At 53.0% G+C, this 16658-nt stretch overlaps 1 protein-coding gene across 6 annotated transcripts in view; it reads left to right on the top strand.

Annotated features, from left to right (window-relative positions):
- Positions 1-10220, top strand: part of MAST2 (microtubule associated serine/threonine kinase 2) — a 215286-nt gene extending 205066 nt beyond the window's left edge. For 4 of the 6 annotated variants that reach the window (XM_073902677.1, XM_025856595.2, XM_073902675.1 and 1 more), the window contains 14 exons: positions 582-720; positions 2750-2882; positions 3667-3832; positions 4263-4364; positions 4620-4742; positions 4921-5030; positions 5358-5512; positions 5764-6032; positions 6141-6338; positions 6957-7180; positions 7361-7483; positions 7905-8041; positions 8156-8349; positions 8657-10220. In XM_073902677.1, coding sequence (XP_073758778.1) covers positions 582-720; positions 2750-2882; positions 3667-3832; positions 4263-4364; positions 4620-4742; positions 4921-5030; positions 5358-5512; positions 5764-6032; positions 6141-6338; positions 6957-7180; positions 7361-7483; positions 7905-8041; positions 8156-8349; positions 8657-10164 — 3581 coding nt within the window. In that variant the 3' untranslated portion in view covers positions 10165-10220. The remainder of the gene's footprint in view (positions 1-581; positions 721-2749; positions 2883-3666; positions 3833-4262; positions 4365-4619; positions 4743-4920; positions 5031-5357; positions 5513-5763; positions 6033-6140; positions 6339-6956; positions 7181-7360; positions 7484-7904; positions 8042-8155; positions 8350-8656) is intronic. The other 2 variants (XM_025856596.2, XM_073902678.1) reach the window with 1 other exon arrangement.
- The last annotated feature ends 6438 nt before the right edge of the window (positions 10221-16658 follow it).

Raw genomic sequence — 16658 nt, 5'->3', positions numbered from 1 at the left:
CCCCTTGAGACCACACAAAATGCTCTGGGGATGGAGTCGAAGAGCATCTTGGGGCCCCCCTGGGGAGAGACGGCAGCTTTCCCAGTGACCTTCACTCTTCCCTTCGCACTGCTGGGTACAGCTTCCAAAGATACAAATATCTTTAAGACCTAAGTCTTGAAGTTGAAACTGAACAAAACTCTCCTTTTCATCCAGAGAGTACGTGCTGGGAGTTTACAATGTTGCCTTATTCAAAAACCAAAGGATAGCCAACAGGAAGGACATAAGTGGACAAATGCTGGAGTCTCAGGCCGATGGACTCCCACCCCGAAATAACTTCGCGCTACCCCTGCCAGTCCCTTCACAGGCATGGAGGCCCGGGTTCCTACCCTCTCTGGCCTGAACGATGGCCTTGACAGCCATTGGCAGATTCTCTTCCGCCTGCACCTCTCCACTCTGTGTGCCCCCCGTACCACAGCGGGAGGGCCAGAGTCCTGGCCTCTAGCACCAGGGGTTTCCCCGAGGCTTCAGAGACGTAAGCCTGAGACCGTCCTGACGAGGGAACTGGGTCCTTCCTTCATGGTGTCCTGGGCTTGTTACAGGAGGAGACTGTGCCACTCTGCTGAAGAACATCGGGGCCCTGCCCGTGGACATGGTGCGTCTGTACTTTGCGGAGACCGTGCTGGCCCTGGAGTACTTGCACAACTACGGCATTGTGCACCGTGACCTCAAGCCTGACAAGTACGCCCACTCTCCGGGGCCCCGGCCCAAAGTCTCCCTCTTGGGTCTCTAAATAAGTCGAGGCAGACACAGTGTGTTTGAATCTATCCCAGAATGGCTGCTAGAAAACAGTGCTCATGTGGGTGTCTGTCTAGGCCTAGAACTCTAGCCCCTGACCACCCCAGATGCAAAGCCCGTTGCCAGTGAGTCTGGCCGGGGCTTCGTAAGCCCTCAGTGACATGGAAGAGCCACTGAGGAGCTCAGCTAAAGAAACCAAGCTGGAGAGCGTCAGCACCATCTAGTAGAGGCTGAACAGGGGTTCTCACATTTACTGACGTCCCTGGGCCAAGCACTATAATCTGGGCTGTAAGATAGTCCCTAACCTATAGAACTTCAGTGTGGGACACAGAACTACCTGCGGATAGGCTACTTCTCAGAAGGCATTAGTCAGATGGGGAAGGTGGAAAGAGCTTTCTAAAGCCAGGAGGCAGGATTTGCAAAAGGCACGCAGGTATGAGAGCAGGGGACCCTGGAACTACAAATAGTACATTATGCGGAGACTGGGATCGTTAATTGGTCAGAGTAATAAGAGATAAGGCTGGACAGATAGGCAGGGAGCAGATATCCAGGGGTCTTTTTGTTAGGTTTGGATTTTATTTTAAAGGATCCTAGTGAGTCATCAAAGGGCCTGTTAGCCAGAGGTATGATAGAATGACACGCTCAGGTTTTGGTTTAGGTTTAGAAAGATCACTCTGCCAGTGGAAAGATTGGTGAGGCTGTTGCAGGAGACTGGGCCAAATCAGCCATGCCTACAGGATGCAGAAGAGAGGGGAGACCGTTAGGAAGTAGAAAGGAAACCTAAAGGTGGGGGAGGGGTGCGTGGGAGAGAAAAAGAGAGCAGAGTGTGGGCTATCTTCCAGATTTCCAGCTCAAGACTAGTGCATGGGGATAAGCCTCTGTCATGGAAAGTGGCTTTGACACTAGACAGACCAGAGTTCAAATGACCACTAGTTAACTCTGCGAGCTTGGGTCTGTTAATTAAAGCTCTGAGCCTCTTGTTCCCCTCCCCTTTTTTAAAGACTTTCTATATTTATTTGACAGAGAGAGACACAGCAAGAGAGGGGACACAAGCAGGGGGAGTGGGAGAGGGAGAAGCAGGCTTCCCACCGAGCAGGGAGCCCGATGCGGGGCTCGATCCCAGGACCCCGGGACCATGACCTGAGCTGAAGGCAGACGCTTAACAACTGAGCCACCCAAGCGCCCCTGTTCCTCCCCTTTAAAATGGGGATAATAATACCTACTTTTTGTGTTAGTTACTCTGTTGTAAGACCTTTCAGGAGCCAGAGTATCTTTATAAATAATCAAGTACTTCTCAGAGAGCTCAGAGGTAACAGAAATCATTTTCTGAGAAGAGTACCAGGTAGGAGGTGTGACTCTGCTTTGGACAGGTTGAGTTCACGGTGCCTGGAAGACATCTGGGCAGTTAGTAGGCATGGAGTTCATAAAGGAAGTCAGATGCTGATTTGGAAAATAGAATAAAGGGGTGGCAGGGTGAAGCCTTTGTCATGAAATGAAATGACTCAGGGTATGTGACAGGCGAAGAAGGAGACCGCTTCCTGTGAGATCTTATCTCTGGTTTCTCCCAACAGCCCTCCTTTAAAACCAGCTGTGGGCATGGCACAAGATTATGTGCCCCTTTCCCCTCTCCCTGAGCCTGGGTATTGTGAGCCACCCAGGTGAGGAGAGCCTCGGGATGAGGCTGATTGCTGCTGGTACCTTCCCGCAGCAGAGAATACGGTTGAGGGCAGTAAACGGTAGTGAGTTGGGGGAATGGGCAAGAGGCAGGTGAGTTGCTTGTGCAGAATGCACGACTCACAAAGCCAGAGATACCTTTTCTTTCACAGCTGCTTGGCTCCCGGCTGAAGCTACCCTGCTTAAGTCCCACAGGAACCCTATAAAAGCCTGAGTGGGAAAATTTGGCATGTACTAAAATCAGCACTCTTGGAAAACCAGGAAATAACCCCATACTTCTGTGTCTCTGACTTCCCAGCCTCCTGATTACATCCATGGGGCACATCAAGCTTACTGACTTTGGCCTTTCTAAAATTGGCCTCATGAGCCTGACAACAAACTTGTACGAGGGCCACATTGAAAAGGATGCCCGGGAGTTCCTGGACAAGCAGGTAAGGAAGAATGGTTGAGACCTTGGGTGTTGAGGTCCAGACTTTAGAATATGTGGTGAGGGGCCACATACTTAACCCTGTAGGTACATGTTGAGACTGGGAGCTCCTATCTTTTCTGCCTTTTGGTTCCAGGGAGGCATTGAGGTAAGGGAGCATATTTGGGGAAAACGGGGTGGGGCTCAAGAATCATAACGGATATAAAATCCAAAATCATTTTCTTCCTTGGGGTTTGGAGAAAATAGGTCATATAACCATTGTTACTCTCCGAGACTAACGTGAGATTAGTCCTGAGCCTCCTAGCCTCAGTTAAGGGCAAGGCTCTTCTGGAGTCTGTTGTTCTTGGAACACAGCTCCAAGTTTCCACTGGGCTGTGGCCCAGCTTCCTGAGATTAGCCTCTAGATGTTCCCTGATTTGACAGTTCAGATGGTAACTGTTTGCAAGTCCCTGTAAGTAGTCATGTGACTGTAGGGGCTGTCCTTTGAGAGACTGGAGGGCAGAGGCCAATTTGGGGAACTAGATGCCATAAAGAGGTGTGGAGCGCTCAGGGGGTGGTTGTTCCAGGCTAGAATTATATGTTTTGGTTAATTGGGAAGTACATAAACTCACCCCACCACCAGTTCCAAGTCTGATACCCTGGGTTTCTGTTGATCTTGCTCTTTAACCAAAGTAAGCTGAGTCTTCATTCAGAGATTTCTCCAGAGGTGGGACCATCCCCACCCCTTCAGCCATGATGCCAGTGAGCTGCCTCAGGAAGCTGAGCTAGCCTGGCTTCTGTGTGCCCAGGTATGCGGGACCCCGGAGTACATCGCACCTGAGGTGATCCTGCGTCAGGGCTATGGGAAGCCAGTGGACTGGTGGGCCATGGGCGTAATCCTGTATGAGTTCCTGGTGGGTTGCGTCCCTTTCTTTGGAGATACTCCGGAGGAGCTCTTTGGGCAAGTGATCAGTGGTAGGTACCATCACCCAGGCACACTGGGGAGACAGAGTCTGGATCCACAAATATGATTTATGCATGCACCTGTGAGGCTTATGTTGTGAATTCGTGTGTGTGTGTGTGTGTGTGTGCGCACGTGCGCATGTACTATCACCCGGCGCTTGTTCTGTTTGTGGTCATGTCTCCCCCATATGGGCATGAGTGTGCCTGTGGTGTGTTTGCGAGCGTGCCAGTGTCTGAAGTGTAGAATGAGGCTGAGCTAGAGCTTCAGGACAGGGGAGTCCTGGGTCACAGGATGGGCCATGGGCGAGCGGGTGTGTGGGCCCTCTATGCCTCCCTCCCCATGTCTTATCCTACAACCTTCCCCTTTATATCCCGACTCTGCCTGCAGCCTCTGAGACCCTCTTCTAACGTACTCCTTCCCTCTTTCCTCCCAACTCTTCAGATGAGATTGTGTGGCCTGAGGGGGATGATGCTCTGCCGCCAGATGCCCAGGACCTCACCTCTAAACTGCTCCATCAGAACCCTCTGGAGAGACTGGGTACAGGTAGGACCGGCCCCACTGACCTTTCTCACAACTTGGAGGAGGGAGATTGAATCTGTGCATCCGGGAGGCTCGGCTTTAGGTGTGGGCAGTGCGTCTGGTCCTGAGACTGCCCTGCTCCTCTGAGCGCAGGAAGAGAGGTGCTGGAGCTGAGGCCTTCAGAACTGGCCTCTTGAGGTCTGGCTTCTCACTGGACCGGCTGGTCTGGACTCCACATAGCTCGTCCCGCGCCCTTGCCCACACCCTTCCTGTCCACAGGCAGTGCCTCTGAGGTGAAGCAGCATTCATTCTTTACTGGCCTGGACTGGACAGGACTTCTTCGCCAGAAGGCTGAATTTATTCCTCAGCTGGAGTCAGAGGATGATACCAGCTACTTTGACAGTAAGGCCACTGATGGGACAGGGAGGAGTGGGGATCCTCTCTGTTTGCCCAGAAACACCTGTGCACCCTGAACTTGGCATCAGGAGTAACTTCTCCGGGCCCCCTGAGGTCTGCTGAGGGTCAAAAGGAGGCACCACCAGGGGCCTCTGAGGGGACCCGTCCTGTGTGTCCGATGCAGCCCGCTCAGAGCGCTACCACCATGTGGACTCAGAGGATGAGGAAGAAGTGAGTGAGGATGGCTGCCTGGAGATCCGCCAGTTCTCTTCATGCTCTCCGAGGTTCAGCAAGGTACGACGGCACAGGCCCAGGCTGGGCAGAACAGGAGGACTGGGAGAAGAGGGCCTGTCAAGGGCCATGGCTGGGGGGCAGATGGGGGGAGCAGGTGACGGGGCTGCCCCTAGGAAAAGAGGAAGAAAGGGCTGGGCCTGCCTGTGACAGAGACTGCAAGAAGCACTCCAGGCCCCCACAGTGGAAGAGCTGCTTGCTCGAAGATTCACCCGGTATGGAGGAGGGAAGGGCAGAACTGGTTCCAATTCCCGGGTGTCAGGTGCCAAGGTTAGTTTTGGGAGGTGAGGCTGTTGGGGCCTGTCCCGAGCACAGCCTCTGTGCCCACAGGTGTACAGTAGCATGGAGCGGCTCTCGCTGCTCGAGGAGCGCCGGGCACCGCCCCCCACCAAGCGCAGCCTGAGCGAGGAGAAGGACGACCACTCTGACGGCCTGGCGGGGCTGAAGGGCCGAGACCGGAGCTGGGTGGTTGGCTCCCCTGAGATGTGAGCACCCAGAACTCCCCTAGGGTGGGCAGCACAGCCATCCGTCAGGTGGCTGTGGGTCATGGGCGAGATCCAGGTGCGGGGCGGAGCGCTGGTGGCAGTGAGGGGGGGTGGGCCGCACAAGCACAGCTTCCAGAGGAGTGTCTGAGGGAAGAAGTTCTGTGACTTATAACCCTTGTGAGCCCCTACGGAAGCCTGGGCTGGAGGAGGGAGACCGCCTGCCTGTCTCACCTGGGCCTGGTGTCTCATAGATTGCGGAAGCGGCTGTCGGTGTCCGAGTCATCCCACACGGAGAGCGACTCGAGCCCTCCGCTGACAGTGCGACGCCGCTGCTCAGGCCTCCTGGATGCTCCCCGCTTCCCTGAGGGCCCTGACGAGGCCAGCAGCACCCCGAGGAGACAGCAGCAGGAGGGTACATGGCCTCTGATGGCCCCTTCTGGAGAAGGGCTATCTGGGCCAGTGGAGCGGCGGCTGAAGCTAGACGAGGAGCCCCTTGGCCAGAGCTGCGGTCCCAGCCCAGGTGTGGCCCAGCAGGTGGCCAGAGGGCCTGCCGTGGAGGCTCCTGCAGGCAGGCAGGGTGGGGAGGCTCGGCGGCATTGCAGGTTTCATTGCTCACTTGGGCCCACAGCGGTGGAGACTCGAGGAGGCCGTGGGACCCCACAGCTGACCGAGGGAGCCACAGCCAAGGCCATCAGTGACCTGGCGGTACGCAGGGCCCGCCACCGGCTGCTCTCCGGGGACTCAGTGGAAAAGCGCACCACTCGCCCCATCAGCAAAGTGATCAAGTCTGCCTCGGCCACAACCCTTTCCCTCCTCATTCCTGCAGGTAGGGCCCCCAGGGAACTAGGATAAAACTCGCAGGAAGGGCCTTGGAGTCTCTGTGGGTGTCTGGGGCAGGGGTCTGCACGTGGCAGGTATGTCTGTGCATTGTGCATCGAGGAGCGGGTACCCGAGAGGCTGTGTGTCCCGGCTGCCCCCTTGTTATGAGATGAGAGGTCTGTAAAGGTGTGCAGTGGTGTCGGGTTGCCTGTGTACATGCCATAGGGCAGGATGGCACCGTGTGACAAGTGCCAGCTCTGAGGCAGAGAGCTTACATTCAAATCCTGGTTCCATCACCAAATGGCTCCTGACCTTGACAAAGTTGCTTAACCTCTCTGAGTCTCAAATTCCTCATCAAAAAACTAGTGGTAGCTCATAGGGCAATTGCGATGTTTGACTACGTACAGGGGTACAAGGACGCCCTCAGGGCTAGCTGCCTTTGCCTCCTGGGGAGGGTCTGGGCACATGAGCTTGGCTGCTCCAAGTCTGTGGGGAAGACACCCCTGGGCCTAGGCTCTGCCTGTGGCTACAGCTGCCTGGGATCAGCAGCCTAGATGGGGCTGGGCTGGGAGCATGGCCCGCCCGGGGTCCTCTGACCTGCTCAGTCCTGTCTTTCCTTCTCCAGAACACACCTGCTCTCCATTGGCCAGCCCCATGTCCCCACATTCCCAGTCATCCAACCCATCATCCAGGGATTCTTCTCCAAGCAGGGACTTCCTGCCAGCTCTCAGCAGCTCAAGGCCCCCCATCATCATCCATCGAGCTGGCAAAAAGTATGGCTTCACCCTGCGGGCCATCCGTGTCTACATGGGTGACTTGGACGTCTACACTGTGCACCACATGGTGTGGGTATGTTTGTCTCCCAGTTTCATCACTCCTCCGCCTTCCCCTCACAAGGCCTGTCTGTCCCTGCTTCTGTGCCTGCCCACACTATCCTCAGGGGCCCAAGGGGGGGTAGGTCCCAGCAGCGCCAGGCCCCACACTTCACGCTCAGGCTCCAGGCTGAGGACTGTTATCTCCCTGGGGCAGCACGTGGAGGATGGAGGTCCAGCCAGTGAGGCGGGGCTTCGTCAGGGGGACCTCATCACTCATGTCAACGGGGAGCCTGTGCATGGGCTGGTGCACACAGAAGTGGTGGAGCTGATTCTGAAGGTTAGTGCTGGGTATGCTGCCTCTCTGGTGCCCGAAGGACCCCCGCCTTGTGAGTCTGTGACTGGCCATTGGGGAGTGGGAGAGTTGGGCACACGTGGCACTGAGGACGGGAGGCACCCAAAGCAATGGGTTTTCACTGGAAAGCAACGTCTTCACTGACCAAGGCCCAGGGATCCTTCTGAGCCATGGACAGGACTGCAGAACAAGACAGATGAGCCTCTTCTCTACCTTCTCAACCCCAAACTGCCCAGGCTCCAGTTGGAGCCATTTCCTAATCTGCGAAGAGGGAAGGAAGGCCTGTGGTTCAGACTTGTTAATGCAGGGGCAAAAGCTAGAGCTGTGGTGTCACCGTGCCCGAGGGTAAGGGCGGGAGCAAGAATATGTTCACTACCTTAGCTTGGGTTCACGCTCTGTTCCCCAGAGTGGAAACAAGGTGTCTATTTCAACAACGCCCTTGGAGAACACATCCATTAAAGTGGGGCCAGCTCGGAAGGGCAGCTACAAGGCCAAGATGGCCCGAAGGAGTAAGCGGAGCCGGGGAAAAGATGGGCAAGAAAGGTGAGCCAGACCAAGCCACCTGGGTGGCTAGCGTGTGCTGGGGGCCCTGGCCACTGGGCCCAGTATATGCTGTGCCCTGTGCCCCAACTCAGCCCATGACCCTTGTTTCTACAGCAGAAAAAGGAGCTCCCTGTTCCGGAAGATCACCAAGCAGGCATCCCTGCTCCACACCAGCCGCAGCCTTTCCTCCCTTAACCGATCCTTATCATCAGGGGAGAGCGGGCCAGGCTCTCCCACACACAGCCACAGCCTTTCCCCCCGATCTCCCACTCAGGGCTACCGGGTGACCCCCGATGCTGTGCATTCAGGTATGAAGTGCTCCCTGCAGATCTCAGAGACAGCCCCTGGGAGGTGGGAAAGAGCCTGGGCCCTCTGTGCTTCTCTGTGACCCCACTCTGAAACTCATTCACCCTACCTCCTGAAAGACCCAGCAGTCTTAGGGAGGAGGGGATGGGGGTGGAGATGACCTTATTTCTGTAGCTTGGGCTCTGGATCACTGGCTGGGGTCACCTTGATCCTGGGACATTCCAGGGCTAGCCCTGTCTTGCCCCTCAGTCACTTCTATCAGCTAACATTGCTCTGCCTTTGTCTGTGTGTCTGTCTGTGTGTGCAAAGTGGGAGGGACTTCGTCACAGAGCAGCTCCCCCAGCTCCAGCGTGCCCAGTTCTCCAGCCGGCTCTGGGCACGCACGGCCCAGCTCCCTGCACGGCCTGGCACCCAAGCTCCAGCGCCAGTACCGCTCTCCGCGGCGCAAGTCGGCCGGCAGCATCCCACTGTCACCCCTGGCCCACACCCCTTCCCCACCGCCAGCAGCTTCACCCCAGCGCTCCCCATCACCCCTGTCTGGCCATGGAGCCCAGGCCTTGCCTGCCAAGCTTCACTTGTCGCCTCCTCTGGGCAGGCAGCTCTCACGGCCCAAGAGTGCGGAGCCGCCCCGCTCACCACTGCTAAAGAGAGTACAGTCGGCTGAGAAACTGGCAGCTGCACTTGCTGCTTCAGAGAAGAAGCTAGCCACTGCTCGAAAGCATAGCCTTGACCTGCCCCACCCCGAGCTAAAGAAGGAACTGCCACCCAGGGAAGTCAGCCCTCTAGAGGTGGTCGGGACCAGGAGTGTGCTGTCTGGGAAGGGGGTGCTGCAGCCTTCTCCCTCACGGGCCCTCGGCACCCTCCGACAGGACCGGGCTGAACGGCGAGAGTCACTGCAGAAGCAGGAAGCCATCCGTGAGGTTGACTCCTCCGAGGATGACGCCGAGGAGGGGCCCGAGAACAGCCAAGGCGTACAGGAGCCCAGCTTGGCACTGCGCCCGGCACTGGGCCGGGTGCCCCCCCCCACAGGAGCAGGAGTGGGTGAGGAAGAGGATGCCTTCTTGTCCAGGGGCCCCGGGAGTCAGGGCCCAGTGGTCCCAGGCCTACTGACAGAGGTTACACTGAAGCCTCCCAGAGTGGAAGGCCCTAGTGTCCCCCAGAGGAAGCTTGGGATCCCACAAGCCTTTGAGGAGGCTGTCAGCTCCTCATCAGCGGCCCCCAGCCTACGTAAGGCTGGCCGCACAGACCCCATCCCTCCTGAAGGCTGCTGGAAGGCCCAGCCCTTCCACACCCAGGCACTAACGGCACTTTGTCCCAGCTCTTCAGGACTTATCCCCGCCCGTCGCTCTGCTGCCTCCTCCACCTCCGGAGAGCCAGGCCCATGGTCTTGGAAATTTCTTATCGAGGGTGCAGACAGGGCATCCCCAAGCAGAAAGGCAGCAATGGAAGGTGGGATGGCCAGCTCCCAGGATTTGGAAACCATAACTCCAGCCCACCCTGAGAACCAGTCTCCCAGACAGGAGGGGAAGTCCTGGCCACCTGGTGCTCCTGGGCTGGTCCATCCACCTCGTGAGTTTCCCCACCAGAGCTGGCTGTGGGAGCCCGTGGGTGCACAGAGAGAGAAAGAGGAGCCAGCCTTGGGCATCACCGAAGTGCCTGATGCCTCAGGTGACAGGAGGCCGGACGTTCCATGCAGAAGCTGCCCGCTCACCCAGGAGCCTGGGCCCAGCCTACTTCGGAGGGGCCGAGAGTCAGGGGGCCCTCAAAAGCATCAGGACTTGGCACTGGTACCTGATGAGCTTTTAAAGCAAACATAGCCACTGTTTGCTATTTCTTGCACTCAGACCTGTGTAATACATGCTCTTGGAAACCATCTTTGTCTTTTGCTTCTTTCTTTCAGTCAACACAAATGTAACTCAAGGTCTGTGTTGCCGCTGGGAATATAGTGGTGAATAACACTTTCCACTGTCAGGGGAGGGTTGCCTAGCCCAACTTGGCTTCCCAGAGACTATGACATCTGAGCTCAAACCTGAAGAACAGATGGTAGGTAGTAGTTTGCTGGGTTAGAAGAGTGGGGATTAGTCCGAGTATCCAGGCAAAGAGTACAGCACTTACCACATACCTGGTATATTCAAGGAACTGAAACCAAAGTGGAAATGGGTCTAGTGAGTTAGGCAAGGGCCATATTTAATGATAGTTCCAGTTTAGACTTTGTGTCGGTGATGGGGAACCATGGAAGACCATGTAGCAACTAATATCTCTGCTTTATAGAGGAGGGAAACTCAGGTTTTCAGATAGTAACATAGCTTGGGCAGAACGAGCCATTAGAACCTAGGTCTCTCTTGACTCCAGAAACCACCTTTATCTTCTTAGTTGGAGTGCTTCATAGCCAGAAAATGAGTAAAAAAGATGGAAGGAGGTGAAGAGTTAAACTTGGAATATATTTGAGGTACTTGATGGATATCCAGAAGGTAACTGGATGCATGGGCCTGGAACTCAATAGGAAAATCTAGACTGAAGACAGAAATTTGAGAGCCATCAATGTATCAATAGTGGTACACTGAGGAACACTAGCATTTAAGTCAAAGAAAGAAGACTTAGAAGCATCTAGAAAAGAGTCCTAAAATCCAAGAGAGGGAAGAGTTTTGAAATGGATGGGGAAGTTGTTAAAATGTTGAAGGCCCACTTAAGATGAAAATACAGAATTGCCTTAATGCCTTAATGTTTGTAGCCATTGAACCCTTCCTGGGCTTTTGTCAGGCAGGCCTTACCACTGGAGGTGGACATCGCTGAGGCAGACACCTCAGCATCGGCAGATGGGTGAGTGGATGGTGTGGGAGTGGGGAGGACATCCATGGGACCACTGTGTTGGAGGAGTCAGGAGACGGCCTCACAGGGGCAGGAGTAGGGCTGTGGTGGAGTACCTCCGTGGTGATGCAGGACTTTTCAAACTGTGGTGTTGCACTAACTGTCCCATAATCTAATGCTTAGGTTTGAAAGAGAGGCGTCCAGAGGCCTGGAGACGGGGTGCGGGGGATGCCTCAGGGCCACTGGGGGCCTCCTGCACCCCGCAGCCTCTGTAACCTTGCATGGAGACGGCTGTGGCCGCCAGAGGGCGTGCCCGGCCCATGGTGCCAGAATCTACAGGTAGATGTCTGGCCGCTTAGCCTTCATTCAGTCCCTTCTTGAACTCACCTCTTCCTTCAGTCGTTCACTGGCAGCAGAGCTTCAGCCAGCCTGTACTGGATGCTAGGAACACAGGTAACTGGTTGCCTTGGGGGAGCCTCCCACGTTTATCAGGATCTGGTTAGAAGCACCAGAGCAAAGGTGAAGGAGGTGGGATAGGCACATCTTGCAACAGTTCCTGTGAGAAAGGAACTGCCCCTTTAGGGGGTTGGAAATGGGGGGTGGGGAGGTGGGGTAAGGAGGAGGCACAGAGATGCTAAGCCTCCTGTAATCCATAGGGCAGCTGCCCCAAGTGCCAGTGGTGCTTCCTTTGAGAAACACCGCCAGATTAGCCTGAGGGGAGTGAGGGGTTTCTGAAAGATAACTGCAGGGAAGTGGTATAATCACATTTATGTTTTAGGAAAACGCTGGCCGCAGTGTAAGGAGGCTCTAGTGGAATACTCAGAGCAGAGAGAAAATGATGTAGTGATGTGTTATAGTGATCTGAACTAGGACAACCTTGAGGATAAACCGTGTAGGAGCCGGACACAGATGTGGCAGCCACCAGCAAATAGATGGTAAGGCCATAGGAATAGATGGCAATTGTAGAGAGAATATGTGCAGGAGAAAAACCCAAGACATTGGGACTGGCTGAAGGGACGGATCCAGGGAAGAGTAGTGAAGTAGGGGATGAGATCCTAAACTTGGGAGAAACCAGACCACTTTAAGAATTTTCTAATTTACCCTAAGAGTGATTGAAAGTTACTTAATGGTTTTACACAGGTTCAGATTTGTATTTTGAAAAGATAACTGGTTATGAGAATGGACTTGAGGGGGGCAACTATGGAAGAAGGGAGGCCTGTTCAGTATTTAGTGAAGAAATGAAGTTGGGGAGAAGTAATGTCTTTGACACTTAGGAAATAAAATTGATATAGGTTGTCGGTGTGTATTATGTCATCCTGAAACATAGGAAGGTCTCAAGGATGATGACTGCATTTCTGACTTACATAACCAAGTGAGGCATATAGTTCTACCACTGAAATGTGAAATAATGAAAGAGAACCTGGGCTGGGTGGTGACCCTGCATTCAATATGCTGTGAGGTACCTCCCAATAGAGGATTGAGCAGGAGAAACACAGACATAAATGGCCTAAAGATGGTAGATGTTATCATGGATGTGGATAAAACTGCCAGGGGAAAAAGACCCCGTCCAAGAGAATTAAAAGGAACAGTCAGAGATCTAGGAGGAAAACCAGATGTTGAGTCATCATGGAGTCCAAGGGGAAGTTTTTCATGGCAAGGAGTCAAGGATGATGGTTATTGAAGACCTCAAGGAAGGAGAGCAGTTTCAGCTGGTGGTGGGACCTGTACCAAAATGGTGGAGGAGAGAAAATAGACATTTAAACAGTTTTTGTAAAAAGGTTTGGCTTTGAAGGGGGGCAAAGAGATAAAGGGATATAGGATTCAGTAGAGGTTAGGAAGTGGAGTGAGACACATTCAACCATGTTTAAATGTCAATGGATGATCCGGTTGAGAGAAAACAACGGTGAAAGAATTGACAACTGATCATGGGAAATTCCTGAGAAGAAGGGAGAAAACAGGATACAAAATTATACAGTATTGTGGAAAGGTTGGCTTTTAGTTGGAGGGCGGCTACTTTAACAGGTGAGAGGCAGAGGAGTTATGTAGATATAGGCAGATTTGCAGGTTTGGTGGTAGAAAAGTAAGGGAATTCATAGCCAAGCATATGTTTTCTCTGTAAACAAGAAGTTTGCAGTGCCTGTGGGACACTCAAGGCCCCAGTGGAGCTATCTAGCCAACAGGTAGAGTTCAGAAGACAGGACTGGGTTGGAGACAGGAATTTGAGCATCCTGTGCAAAGAGTAGGCACAACTCTTGGGATATGGGGAAATCCTCTATAGTTCCTAGGAGTGGGGAGAAAGGACATAGGCAAGTTAATTTAGAGCAATGGACTATCCCCTACCCAGTCTGATTTATAATTCGCTACACACCTGGGTGGGGCCTGAGAGACTACATGAGAATTACAATGTCCTATGCAAAGAGGTGGTCACATTTTGTTAATTATGTTCTGACATATAGAAACCGTAACAAAATGCTGTGGCAGGAGGGTGACAAGGGCCTTGGGCAACAAACATTTTCCCTGCCCCCAGAATAGGCTATGGAAACACTTTTATTTCCAGACAGAAAGATGTGATGAGAATCAGTAAGCTGGGCTTTCTAATACTTCAGAATGGGGTGAGGAGGAAACCGCTCTCAGATTTAACTTTCTCAGGACTAGTTTCTAAGTCTCACTGTGTCCCTGTGCTGGATGGATGAGATGCTGGCATCATGCCTGTTAGGGTCAGCTTCTCTTGCTCAGGGGAAGAGCGCCTCTGGTGGCCCCAGTTCAGCCCCAGGACCAATCTTTTGGTGCTCATGGGAGAGAAGGTTTGGGAGTTTCAGGGCTTTCAATATCCTAATCCCCCTCTCACAGCCCACCCCTAGCCCACCCCTCCATAGCATGAGGACAAAAAGATGCTTTATTGCAATGTCTTTATTGCATTACTGGAGCAAGTTGGCCAGACTGTCCCCTCTTGGGGAAGATAAAAAAAAACAAAAGACCAAAAAGTATCTCCCCTCACTTCCCCCCCACCCTCCCCACAACTGCACAGCAATGTCTGAACACATCTGGTGACAAGAACAATTTGCAAAAGTGGTCTAGGAACTACATTATGAACTGTCCCAACACAAGACATATAGTTGGCTTCTTTGTGAATCAGGTATTTTTACGTAAACTACGTGGGTTTTTTTTTTTTTTTAAACTACATCAAAGACAACAGAAGAATAGGTTTTTCACAAGTAACAACAGGGCACCAAAGTCATGCTGGAATTTGTAAGGAAACAAGGTTGTCACAAGTGGCTAGGGCTAGAGCTAGAGCAAGGATGAGCAGCTGACAGCAGAGAGCCCAGCCAGGCCCCCATCTGCACCCTCTGCTTTGAGGCCACAGAAGCCTCACAGAGGCCTACTCTGGAGTCTTAACTGGCAACAGAGACCACCTTGTAACCAGGAATTGTCCAGATGCAATTCTTGGCCAAGAGGACCCATGAGGCTGGTTCCTTGCAGCAAGAAGAGGAGACCTATGGAAGACACCACATTGGCTATCAATGCTTCTTTAGGGCACATGAGGTCCAAAGTAAGTGGGAGGTCCCATCAAGGTTTGGAGATGGAGTAGGGGAGGTAACAGGAAGTCCTCCACCTTGGCCAAATCAGTGGTAAGGACACAGTTAGCCAATGCAGTCCTGAGCCCTGGCCAAGACTTACCATCTATGATCAGGAAGCGACAGAGACCGCTGTTCTGTGATGAAACCTCCACCTGGAAAAGATGGGCCTGGGACCTGTGTTCAGCCGGCTTCTGGCTGCTTCCACGCTGGTGGCTGGCCTGCCCAGCCAGAGAAACAATGCGCCCCTCCGGTCTTAGTCTGTTTCTTTACTCTCTGCTTCAGTGAAGCTGCAGTTAGGATGCCGAGAGAGAGAGAGAGAGAGAGAGAGAGAGAGAGAGAGAGAGAGAGAGAACGTCCGAGGGCCTAAATCATGGGACAGGACACAGAGCTAGCTAGGCTCCGACGAAGGCCGCCAAGACCATGAATTATAGGAGCTGCATACTACCCCTCCCTGTGGTTAGCAGATTGGTCCCTATGCCATTTCCACTGGCTCAGGATCAAGCAAATGATATGGCAACTAGTCAGAAGAGAGATTTTCCAACTTCTCAAATGATCCCTAGGTCTTAGTTCCCACAGAGCAACAAATTCAAGAATGAAAAACAGGAAAGAAAAAGTGAAGGAATATAGGATTAAAAAAAGAGCAGTCCTCCACAAGCCAGTCCTTATATGTAAGTTTAGGTATTAGATGGTCCTAGCTCCCTCTCCACGCACCCTTTGTGTCTGCCTAAAAAGGAGCAACACACGGCTCAAGGTCACAGGCGTGCATCCTTACTCCCACAGAGTCAGAACACACTAAATTTTAATACCAGAAGGGAGGGATTTCTTGCACCCAATCCTGAGCATCCAACTGCTTAAGCAGGTTCAACACCAGGTGTAAGGCCATCCCAGCAGCAACTAGCCTGACATTACTCAGTAAAACCTTCAAGACTTCAGCCTGGCAATGTGGAGAAGAGACGTGCAGCTGGCTTTCAGCTAAGGGCTTAAGTCAGAACATGACACTGGAAGGACGGGTTCATCTGTCCGCCTCGCCTAATCCTGAAACTGCAATGGAACCAAAGAAAAGCCGAAGATAGGCCCTTTCCTTCCTATCCTCATTGTTAGTAACTCCAGAGGTTTTTCCAAAATTTTTAATCTGTTTTTATATCATGGTCCATTCTAGACCCTGTCACCAAGATAAGTGCTCAGGGAAAGCAAGATTTATTTTTTCATTCTATAACTACAGCTTTCCTAGCTGTAAACCTTAGGTACCAAGACCCAGATACCGGCTGCTTCTCTAGTTCAGCCAGGACGCCTGACTGCACAGCTTTGGACTCAAACAGCTGACTCACTCTGAGCCTATTATGGTTCCAGCATTGGCTCAGAGGCAGCTGAACTCTATTTGTCGAATGAGTGTTGACTGATGGGGGTGGGGCATAAAGGAGGTAGGAGTACACGCCTGCCCCCAGCTTCACTCGCCTAGCTCCACTCGGCTGGAAGGCTTAAACCACATGGAGCGGAAGATTCCTGGCCTAAAATCAGGGCCACTGGAGCATGAGGACCGTCTGTGCACATCATCTTAATGGCAGGCTCACAAAAATGGCAAAGAGAAAAACTTCCAGATGGCTTTTACTAACAGTCTATAAACTCCAAGCCATTATTTCCTCTCCTTACAAAAGTTTCAGAAACCACTGCATGGAAGCACACAGGTAACGTGGATGACCCTCACCCTAGACACCAGAGCCTCCGAGGTCCCCAACAACAGTCAGGCTCCCCTCCTGCTACAGCCTTCGCCACCCATGGCTCCCCTAAGCCCTACCCCACAAAGGACAGGGAGATCAAGGGAAATTAAACCATGTTTACTGTTTCTGCAGGGCCTTTAAATTTGGGAAGCACATAAGACTGTTGTTCTATATCATTATTTGGTATATCAAGCCGTCTAAAAGCAC

Source organism: Callorhinus ursinus, unplaced genomic scaffold (assembly GCF_003265705.2).
Source record: "Callorhinus ursinus isolate GAN/ISIS: 27379988/994484 unplaced genomic scaffold, GSC_fseal_2.0 scaffold18, whole genome shotgun sequence".
Taxonomy (NCBI): Eukaryota; Metazoa; Chordata; class Mammalia; order Carnivora; family Otariidae; genus Callorhinus; species Callorhinus ursinus.
The sequence above is the reverse complement of the archived record's forward strand: the minus strand, read 5'-3'. Positions and strand labels throughout refer to the sequence as shown.